The sequence below is a fragment of the Cyprinodon variegatus genome, unplaced genomic scaffold, assembly GCF_000732505.1.
Source record: "Cyprinodon variegatus isolate N-32 unplaced genomic scaffold, C_variegatus-1.0 Scaffold157, whole genome shotgun sequence".
Lineage (NCBI taxonomy): Eukaryota > Metazoa > Chordata > Actinopteri > Cyprinodontiformes > Cyprinodontidae > Cyprinodon > Cyprinodon variegatus.
Genome location: NW_015150610.1, coordinates 749,284 through 760,840, shown reverse-complemented (window position 1 = coordinate 760,840; position 11,557 = coordinate 749,284). Strand labels below are relative to the sequence as shown.

General features: G+C 37.4%; 2 protein-coding genes across 6 annotated transcripts in view; both read right to left on the bottom strand.

Annotated features, from left to right (window-relative positions):
* Positions 1–412, bottom strand: part of LOC107086562 (prominin-1-A-like) — a 13,714-nt gene extending 13,302 nt beyond the window's left edge. The window contains exon 1 of the mRNA XM_015377605.1: positions 248–412. The gene's annotated coding sequence lies outside the window, so the exon portion shown is untranslated. The remainder of the gene's footprint in view (positions 1–247) is intronic.
* Positions 413–4,862: 4,450 nt separating this feature from the next.
* ldb1 (LIM domain binding 1) overlaps positions 4,863–11,557 on the bottom strand; it is a 31,228-nt gene continuing 24,533 nt past the window's right edge. For 2 of the 5 annotated variants that reach the window (XM_015377672.1, XM_015377674.1), the window contains 8 exons: positions 10,939–11,014; positions 10,176–10,278; positions 9,898–10,070; positions 9,689–9,811; positions 9,525–9,602; positions 9,306–9,429; positions 8,734–8,882; positions 7,094–7,921 (listed from right to left, as the gene is read on the bottom strand). In XM_015377672.1, the coding sequence (XP_015233158.1) occupies positions 7,697–7,921; positions 8,734–8,882; positions 9,306–9,429; positions 9,525–9,602; positions 9,689–9,811; positions 9,898–10,070; positions 10,176–10,278; positions 10,939–11,014 (1,051 nt within the window). In that variant the 3' untranslated portion in view covers positions 7,094–7,696. The other 3 variants (XM_015377676.1, XM_015377677.1, XM_015377673.1) reach the window with 3 other exon arrangements.

Genomic DNA, 11,557 nt, shown 5'->3' with positions numbered 1-11,557 from the left:
TTCCTTTTAAAATCGTTCTAACTTATAAACTTAGTAAAACAAAGCTCAAGAACTTAACATTCTCTGTGAAAGCAGATAATTTTTCCAACCTGGCTACTGAACAGAAATCTGCCTAAACATGTCATTTGATTATAGAAACAAATGGAGAAAAAAAAACATCAAAGCAGTATACAAGAAAGCTGTAAAAATAAGATGAAGAAACAGGGTAAGGAGCAGCAGCAGGTAGAATTTGTAGTTTCCAACTCACCTCTCTGAAGCCGAAAAGCAAAGTTCCACTAATGTCCACCTGATCCGGAGCTATTCAGAGGAGGGTGTGGGAGTTTTTTTTCTGGGAAAGCCAATCTGGTACGGCCTGCGTCTAGTGGGAAGTTGTCTGTTTGCGGGTGAGAGCACAGTGTTGGCAATGAGGAGGGAGGGAGTGAGAGAGAAAAGGGGACTGAAAAAGAGAATGAAAGGGAGGGTCCTAAATACACAATGGATAGAGAGAAAGAGATCAGGAGGTCTGACTGAGGAACACATAGGAAACATGACTGGCAAACTTCCCAGATCTTGGATTATGGTGTATGTACAAGGTTTCTTTAAGTGCTGCGTAAACCCTGACAGAAGTAAGAAATACAAACCCGCTGACCAAACCTGGTTCCAAACAGGGTCAATATTTGTTGCCTCACTACAAAAAAAGGAACAGATTAATTTTACAGTCAGAGGTGCATGCAAAGTGAGTCAATTTGCAACTGAGATGTGAGCACATAACAACGAGTGCAGCTTTATCTGTGCAGAATAAGATAGCTGAGGGAGTTACTGTTGGGACTGGGAGTTTACTGGGATACAAAATATCTAAAGCAGGTCAAGAATCCCTGCCAGAAATATTTGGCACATTGGAAACAGCTGAAAAATGTTAACTAAAGTATCACATAGCTTTTTAGCACCCCTCTGCTGAAAAATGTTCCAGTAAGTAAACTGATGCCTATCTGTCTCAACAAAGCTCACATTAAAAGCTTCAAAACAGGAACTGGGACAGGACAGAACCTGTAGAGACATACCTTTCCAGAGATTATCTCTTCTTTTAATTATCGTTGGAGTTTAGAGGTAGATTTGAGTGCAAAGTTTACTCGGAAATAAAAAACTCTTAGGTTACAGGATCAACCGTTAAATAAATCTGTTTAAATCTATAGATTCTTCTAACTGCGGCTGATAGGAAAACAGTGACGGGATTATCTGTCTTCTTCTGTTTTCTTTGATCAGGTGCACACTAGCTAATCGCCCATAACTGGTTAACCTCAGCCTACTGTCATCAATTACAAGCTGATCCTTTAATCTGATGATCTTAAAGCTTTGGCACGTGATCATCACCACAACCCTATCGTGCATTAAATGAAGCTGTTCTCTGAAAATGTGCTTCATGGTCATTTTAGTATTATGGTCATAGCAAAATTGTCCTGCATACCATTTAAATATGGGTGGAAATTAATTCTAGTGTAATCTTACACTGAAAATTTGGGGGGAAAATCCTACAGTGTTGCAACTTTTATTGGTTAAAGAAAAGGGCGGTTAGGTAGGTTTGATGATAATAAATCTCCTTTCTGAATTTTTAGTTGTCACTTTCTCATTTTGTTATTCCCCCTTAAGACTTCCCTTCTTTCCTTCTCTTTCCCTATTATCATGTGTTGACTCCACTCTGTGTTTGTGTCCTTACTTCACTTTCCTGCTGCCTTTCATCCTTCCTTCTTTCCTAGTGTCCTTTTTTTGGAGGCTTTAGAATGAAAACCAAACAACCGCAGAATAATCTCTCATAAATCCAGCTGAATATGAGTTTGTTTTTGTTTTTTAAGACAGGCACATGATTGTCAGAAAAAGTAATGGGTTTTTTTCCACATGAAACATATGTAGTAACCAAGTTATACTAAATATAACTAAATTAATTTTATCCTTATTTTAGTGCTGTAATAATATGAGTGGAGGAGTGGTATTAACCTTTATCCAGGGTGAAATATTGAAAGAATGTCAGTTAATAAAGGGGAGATTTCTATACTTTATTGATGGAACTGCCAGTAACAGTAGCAAGGCAGTGGTGTGTATTAGTTTTGGTTGTGACCGGTAAAACATTGGAGCTGTGCAGGCTGTGAACTAACCAGATGCTTTCTGAATTTCACAAGACAGAGAACAGCTGGTTTGATTTCATTAAAGCAAAAATACCACTTGTTTTTCTGCATTAATCTTAATTTCCAACCAGAGCTACTAGCTCTCCACTCATTTACAGAAGGGAGATTCAGAGATTGTTTTCTGTAATAATGCTAACAAAACAATGCAGATGAGGAATTTGCCTTTTACTTGTCCTGTAACAAAAGGTTATTAATGTTAAATCAACAACAGAAACAATGGCTGACATACCTGGGAATTCCTCAATTGCCATTGTTTGGAAGGGGTTTAGATCTAGACACCAGTTTTATTCACCCCAAATTTAACCCAAATATATACCTAGATATATGGCACTTTAAATGTGTTTTATTCTAGAAACACTTAATGTCGAAACCTACCTTAAAGAAATGGTTGAAAAAAAAGTCACCAAAACAACACCAGCAGGTAAAGTCTCAGTCAAGTTTGGCGATATCCTCTTGCTTCTTTGGTAAATGTAGGACAGAAAAGGCCTTTTCCCTGTTCCCTGGACAGTTAATTTACAGTTAAGGTCAGGTATAATCAAACGGTTGTCATGGAGACCTAGTAACCCCACCCCCATAGTTTAACTTCTTTAGAAATCTGCTGGCTGTGCGGATTTCTTTCCTTTTTCCTCTCCTTACTAATCTACCTCACATTTATCTGTAACCTTAATTAAAAGAATGTTTCATTGCATCATTTATTTTACTTATAAATAACATGGAGTAGTAAAACCTGAGCCTGACTGTTTTATACCCACTATATATTAAAGCATAACGTGATATTTGTGATAATTTCACAACATATGTAAAATCTACAAAAAAAGGGTATTTCTTCTAAACAGAACCAATAAAAATATGGGGGAAATATCTATTTTTTTAGATGTGAATTATTTGTTCAATCTGATATCTTGAAAATTGCGATTACATTTTTTTTGGGGGGGGTTGTCGGGTGAGACCATCTAAAATATTAAAAACTACACAACATAGAAACATCAAACCACTAATTACACTAATTACAGAATATACAAAACGAAGGCATCTTATTAAATGTTTTAGAAAAATAAAAATGATTTAAAAGCATCTAATAGGTTTCTTGGACAAATAATTGCACTACGACATATTTTCTTAAATGTAATTCGTGAAACTGAGGAGCTATAAGAATCTAAGCCTCGTGAAGAGTTGCTAACATTTAGTCTTTGAGTCCTTCATGTTTTTACATTAAAGAAAAAGGATGCATCAGATATCAGATACATTTAAACTTTGAGCGCAGTCTTAAATTAAGGTACATACTAATCCAAACTACTTATAGCTTATGTTAAACAACTCTAATATTGATTTATTTTCATAAAGATATATAAATGTTAACAGTAGAACTTGTGGTTTAATTTTTTTTCATGTGTCTTTTTTTAACACTGAATTCAGTCATGTTGCTACTTTGCTGTAAAGTCCTTCCCCATCATGGACAGCCCTAAAACCAATTATCAAAGGTGTTTTCAAGCTACAGGCTTTAGTTTCCACTTGTTAAGGGCTTGTAAATGTCTTTTAATCTTTCCTGTTGAAAAGTTGTATTAGAACAGATAATATTTTGTGGGCTAATTCCTAGATAACCCCAAGCTTTCATCGTACTCTTGATAGGATTGGTTCCTCTTGAACCACAGAAAAACAGAACAGCCTTGGCCTTTCTTTTAGCTGCAGTCCTGAAGCTTCATCTTCTTAAGTACTGAAACCAATTTTATCATTTTTATCTGACTAGATATCAAAGGAAAACCTTGGCCAACATCCATCTGTGGTTGTTTTTATAATTGAATTTCTTCAGTAACTGAAAGTTTGGTCAAACTAAATATAGACATCCCAAGTTCCAAAAACTCATTTCAGGGACATGCCTGCATGTTTTCACTCGCATTAAAAAAACACCATCTTGCATAGTCTAAAATCCGGGATAATTTATCCGACTTGCGGACATCCGTGAAAAACGATCTGTATCAGGGAGTCTCCCGGAACTTCCAGGAGACTTGAGATGTCTGTCAATATTTTAACTCTGTCTGTAGAGCCCTGCTTTAAACAAATAGTTGAAATTATGCTGTAAACATTTCATATTGACCTGAGTTGATCTATAGTGGTGGTTACAACATTTCAGGTTGAACTTTACAAACTTGTCAAAACAGAAACTTGACATCCTTTTGCAACATTAGTTGCAGAAATTTTTTTTCTCAAATGACCCACCCATGCTAAGTAATCATGCAAAGCCTAAACAAAGCAGACATGCAAACTTTTTAAAAACGTACATTGGTACAAAATCATCTCCATTCAATGAGGTATTATAGCTGGGCTGCTTTTGCACACCTCTCTTATACAGCATTTAAATATTCCTGCAGGAACTTAAAATCCTCTGCTCATAGTTCAGATCAAACAATCTCTTAATTTAGTGGCACCATTATCAAGTCTGTGATGAAATAGTTCATTACACCTTGTAGTTAAAGTTCAAATGACTTGGCCGTGAAAAGTAACCTTACAACGTTAACAATTTATGTCTTTTACTATTACAAACCTAAAAGTATTTAAGACGGATCTGAAAAAGTATATCTGTCAATTATAGTACTTTTGGGGTTTGTTTTTTTTTACAAAGAAAAAGAAGAAAATCTGAAAAGTGTGGCTGATGTATTTAACCCCCAATTATGTTGCTGCTGCCTTCAGAGGTCTGAGGACAAAATCACAACTGTTATTCAGTGAAAATCCATTTTTATTGATAACATACAATTACTGACAGAAACCTGGCAAAGAAATATATAAAACCACCCCTTTGATGAGGTGCTACAAGAGCCAGCTACAGGTGCATTGCCTTATCTCTGCCTCACACATATTTCCCTTATTGTGTCAACCAATAAAGAGCACAGAGTGCTGGTAAAGTTGACCCTGGATTTAATTCCATGTCTGCCGCAGAACTGATACAGCACAAATAAAAGAAGCCAAGGAGGCACTGGGAGACGATGAAAAAGGATTTTAAACACGACAGCTTTTTGTGGATTTGTACACGGTGATGGAGGAATTTGCCCAGCTGCTCAGTCTGCTGCTTTGAGGGACTCCTGGTGGAGAAACCATTGAATTACACCCCATCTATCGCTGCTGAGGCCATGCTGTGTACCTGCACTCTGATGAGTTTTAAATGCTTCAATATAATAACGCCATGGGTGGATTTTATCCCACGCAGATTATCCATTATGGGAAGCTGTGTGCTTAAAAATAACAAATGTATAAAGGTTTCAATAAATTTATTAACATTTTACTGAATGCCAAAACAGTGGCAGGAAAAAAAAGATTTCTGTACTTATTTACAAAGATCCAACATTTATGTCAAACACAGAACTAGCTTTCTGACTCAGCAGCTGCACCACAAATTCCTCCAGATATAATCATGATTATTGTACAGGCGAGTTAAAACTAAACAGAAAATCAGTACATAGAAAAATAAATAGTTTGCTAAAATGAAGGTAAAGTTATTTCATCAGTGATTGTACCATTAAAAATGTTTTTTTAAAACAACTTACAGGGCTTTTTTTATCTCTTTACATTAGATTGAGTTTTCATTGTTCAAAGGAATACATAGAATAACTTTTACAGAAAGTACTACCTAAAAATATACAAGCACAGACACAAACATGGGGAGGAAAGGCTAACAGAAGATTAAAAAATAAAAACAGCGCATTGTGTAGTCTTTACATGGAGCTCCTTGGTCTGCAGCTTTCTTTATCGAAATTTAAAAACATTGCTGGGAAGCTTAAGTTAATACAAAAGTTTTCCTATTTTACAATCCAGTTAAAACTTGATTATTTTTAAAATATTCTGAGTAGCAAATTCAAGAAGTTTTCTGTTACTATATATTTTTTCTTTGAAGAAACCAACAAAGAATGAGATACTTAAGGATAAAATAGACAGTTTTGCAAGAAGCACAACAGATGGAGATCTAATGGGGGAGCGAGTACCCAGAGTTCTGCTTTGGACTCTCAGCAGATTAGAGCACAGTAGAAATAAAACAATATTATGTTTATTTACTGAGGCCAGAAAGCCGAGGTGGAGCCCAAGTCCCAAACAAGTCTAAGGCCAAGGCAAAGTTCCAGGTCAGATTGAAAATCTGGATTTCCTTTATGTTTTAAGAAGTAAGCTGATCGAATAGTTAATAAAAAAAAAACTTGTTTATCCTATTCAGGTAATGGCTAAAGAACAGAATAAAACCCAAAAACAAAACAAAACAATGTATAAAAATTAGGAAAAAATAGAAAGCATCTTAAAGATTAAAAGGCTCAAATGCATTTGAAGCCATAATTCATTGATGTTTAAGTCCAAGTTTAGATTTTAATCTTTTGTAATTTTCTCGACGTTGTGTCTGAGTCAAATCCTCACCTCTGCAGACGATGGATGACAAAAGTTTACAGTTATTACCATCACATTAGAATGATCCAACAAAAATACCTGTACATTAATATACTGAAGGTTGCAAATGTTTTACATTTCTTAGATAAGCAGTAATAAAAAACAAAAACAATAATACATGTCAATTTCATAATAAAAATAGACTGCCATTAATAGTGGAAAACAGTGCAAAGAAATCCTGGGGTGCTATTGTTTGCTTGCCTTTTTTTCTCCCAAATACTTTACATAAAAAAAAAAAAAAAACAACTCTAAAACATAGAAAATAAAACAAACTTTGTGGTGTCTGGTGCGCTGGTCCAGACAGGCCTCGTACCACCTCTCCAGTACCTCACTGTTTGGGGCCACAGATGTAGGCGACAGTGTATGATGGTCTGTGTGTGTGTGTGGGTGGGTGTGTGGGTGGGTGTGTGTGGATTGTGAGTGTGCGTTAACAGATTTTGCGTAGTGGTTCTCAACTCCGGTCCTCAAGCTCCGGCACAGTACAGGTTTTTGTTCCAACCAGGTCCTACAAAAACAAATAATTGAGTTTTTAAAAATACTGAAGGTTGAATTTAGACACTTTTAAGCTCACATGGTTTGACATTTACAGCCTGCAAAAAGGTCAAGTTAATATAGGATTAAGGCCAAGCATATTTGCCATCAGTAACAGTGAGACCAACAGAAACAATGAGGACAGAATAACGTACAGCTTAGAGACCCGAGGTTGGAACAAAAACCCACTGATATGGCCGCAAATGGGAGCGAGCACCCTCATGGGACACGTCGATGTTGGCTCGAATTGGTGATCTGTGGTGAACACGCAGGCAAGCAGCATCGTTAGCGCTCCTTTAAGAGGACTGGTCAGAGCCAAGAGGGAGGAGGAGCACCACTAGGTAAGAGCAACAGTGTTGAGGAGATTCAGCTGAGTTTCCTTCCAGTTTCAGCAATGACCCCATCAGTCCATCAGCTCCAGTGTCTCTATCCGTCTCTGCTCTAACAGAGATTGGACAGTTTAACATCAATTCAAAACGAGCTCAACTCGTCCCTCCCCGATCCATTCTGGTGGTTTCAAAGTTGATTAAGGATCCCAGTGGTTTTTAACGTTGAATTTCACATCTGGCATCGACCATAGCATTCTACTGAGATGACTGGGAGTTGTCACTCTTGGCCTCCTGACTGGAGGGGGGTTTGTTGTTCCAGGGGGAGTGACCCCCTAGTGCAGGCGAGCTGGTGAAACTGTCCTCATCCTCCAGGCCGTTGGCCCCATCGAACTGCGTGTTCTCCAGCCGTGTGATCAGACGCTCGTCTTCGTCACCAAATTCCCCTCCCATCAGTGTGGGCTCTCCCACCATCATCACATCCTAAAGGGGACAGCAAGGGCCGGTACACATTATCCCCATAATACAGGGGGGAGGGGGTTGCTCGCGCAATGTATGGCTGTACGACGACTGATGTAGTATTTTTCTCCCACATGGTCAAGGTGCAAACCAGCTGGGGTGATTTTCAAAAACAACTGATCTCACTGAGAAAAATGCATCCTATAAGCCCAGCTTTATAAAAACAATTAAATATTTATGGATTCACCCATTATTAAACTTAGATTTTGTTCAGGCATCTTCCCTGACAGCTCAGTAGCCCAGACTTTCCAATGAACCAGGCTTGAGGAGTGCCTCCTACTGGCCCCAGCTGGGCATCCCTGATCCTTGAGTGCTTCATCACAGGGCGGCGGGGGGAGGGGGGGTTCTTTCCACCTCGGGTCTCATTAGCTCAAGCAACCATGTTAATAAAGACAGCAGTTCTGTGTGAATATAGTGCTCTAAATGGAGGTAACCAACACAAAATCAAACCGTCCCAATGAAAAAACACAGCTTGGTTTTTCTCCAAAATGCCCAGAAATACATTTTGTGTTGATCGTAAACTAAAAATCTGTGGCACCAGAGGACCAGGGACCGCCCCTTACTGGTAACCATGAAAGGTCTATGATGGCACTTAATTTCTATAGATTTCGCAAATGAAAACATATCCCTAAACCCTAATGGAATCTAAACCAAATTTAGAAATCCCCGACCCATTTCTTAATTGATTTGATAACTTCTCTGTTTTTTCCTCCTTTTTTTTTTTTTTTTTACTGTCATCATCAGCTGTAAATCAGCCAGGAAGAAGTAATGCTTACAGGTACCTGGCTGGAGAGGGAGAAGCTGTTGGCCGGACTCTTCTTTTTGCTGCTGTTGTTGTTATTGCCTCCTCCACCGGAGCTCACGTTGCTTCCACCAGAAACTTTCCTTTTCCGTCGCTTGTTTGGAGCTTGTCTTGCTGGCTCAGCTGCACAAAGATTACAAAAGGTTTGATTAGAAAGGATCTGAGCCTCAGAAACTCCAGCATCCTGCTCATTTTAACAAATCTTTTGTTTGTTATATAGAAATGATAAAATAATAAAACTTCTTATCACCTTAACCTTCTTATCTTAGAACAATAATCATCAGATTAACCCAACTGAGTTGTTCAGCAGGTACAACAATAAACATGTTTGCATAATGTTTTCTTCTACCCTCCAATAAGGTTCTGCATTGTTGGTCTACAACAAAAAAATCCAAATAAAACACATTTAAGTTTGTGAGTTTAATGCAGGATAATAAGAGAAGACTCATGGAATAATGCACTGCATTGTGATGGTGCTCCTACTTTGACTTATGAATGAAGAAACACTTTATTATGAACTTAAACAGAAGTGCACTTAGCAGTTACCTGGAGGCGCTACCATCCTTTGCCACTTTTGGAAAAGGCAGGTTTTCAGACAGTCTCTTGGACTCAAACTGTAAGTCTTGTGTCTGGACATCAACTCCTGCATTGGCTCCAATATCACACATAACTACAAAGATATAAATAGGTCAAGAAAATATGTTATAAAACAATCAATTGAGTAAGAAAATATAAATAAAAGGGCCTAAAGAAAGCCTATCATACACGGAGGTAGTTGAGCGTCGAGTTGGACAGCCCACACCTGGTGATGTTTTTAGCCAACTGATCGAGCATCTGAGGATCCTTAGGGGTAAAGATAAAAAAGGTTAGGGAATCAGAGCACTTAAAACATGCAGATTTACATCACTTGGATTTGGTTTATCACTTACATGCATAGCCAAAATGCTTCTTGGTAAAACCTCTCTGTGTTGCCTTATGCTGAAGTGCCATGTCTTGATCCTCATCATGTCATCAAACATGAATTCTAGATACAGGCGGCCCTCAACACACACCTAATACAGAGGAGACAAGGTCAAAGGAACGGTGGTGGGGGCCTTTTTTCTTTAATCTGGTAGGACATGCATGCAGAAGAGCTCACCTGTGTAAACATGGGTTTGCCATTCTGGGTCACCATGGTGCACTGGTCACAGTCGAGGGACACAAAATTACTGTGAAAAGACTCCTTTGGATGCTTCAAAACGTAAAACAGCTCTGTTGCACCTCCCTCAAAAATACTCCTGAAGTATCGAGGAATCAGCGTCCTGCCAATAGCTGCAAACAAATAAAAAAAATTAACAAAGAAGCAAATAAAAAAAAAGGAGACGGGACATCAAGAAAGCTAAATGTAGATATCAGCAGCAGTAAATAGTTCCTCACTGTATCGTTTAGGACCATCTTCCAAACAGAAGGTAACTGTAAGCATGGCATCATCCTCAAAAAACTCTGTGGTGAAGGCATCCCACCAGAGGTTGTCACAGTCCTGTCAGCAGAGGAACAAAAACATTGAACTTTGCTTCATTTCGCTAAAAAGAAATATTTAATTTATATCAAAATAATGTGCTTAGAACTCACTAAATACACCCAAACATTAGTTTCAAATTAACCTAATAAATCCTCTAATCTTCCTCTTAACAATTTTCTTCTCACAAACAGTTTTATTTTTTTGTGCAATACTTACAAAAAGCTGATTAAAATAAGGAAAGTTGAAATATAAAGACATTGATGGGTGTAAAACTGGTTAAAATCCTAAAAATGTACAGCAGTTAACTTAAACTTGCTTCTTCTGTGATACAGATTAAAAGCATAAAATGTATAAATGTAAAGTTCAAAGCTCACAGACTACAGATGCAAGAAATATATGGAAAGCCAGCAATGTTTTAACTCTTAACCATCAGTCCATCATCGCATCATGTGGGAATTAATTCATCTTATTTGATTTTAATTCTTAGTAATCTTTTCTCGATACCACTGTGATGCCCCCCCCTTTCATCTACAGACTGAATTTTCTTGCAACTGAAGTAAATGAATGTGAATGAACTCAACTTGCCTTAAAAAAAAAAAAAAAAAAAAGAGGAAAATTTATTTTGTCTAGAACATAAAAAGCCTCTTTCTTTACAGTATTGCTAGAGCCATCACTCACCTCTGTCCAATTCTGTAATCTTTTGTTTAGCTCATATATCCGGTAATCTGTCTGGTTCCCATACGGTGTGGGTCTCCTAAAAACAAAAAGATCAAAGTTGACCAAATACAAAGTTAAACAAAAAAAAAACATTATCAATTGTGTTTAGCTAAGAAAAAAACTGTAGTCTATACTGCAAAAACTAGGACCAAATCAGATATCATGGTAAGATGTTCTACTCCAGAAAATGTTCCTTATAGGATACTAGAACATTTTGATTAGACTCTGAACTGTGGGTGAGAGGACCCCAACATGCCTGACTGGTAGAATATTCAAAGTAGGGCTGCAGCTGATGATCATTCTGCAAATCGGTTAATCGGATCATAAAATAATTTTTGTAAAATCAAACCAAGTGAAAATAAAGCTTTTTCACTTGAGGAGTTCTGGTTAGAGCATATTGACAGACGAAAAATATTTTTATGTTAAATGCAAAATGTTTGTTGTTGTTTTTTTTTTTAAACACACAATGTTGGTATAATTACTGCTCTAAAATGGTCACTCTGTCAGCTAAAGGAACATTTTAGAGCCACTACACTCCACTTAATGACTAATCGATTTCTAAATTAGTTGACGATTATTT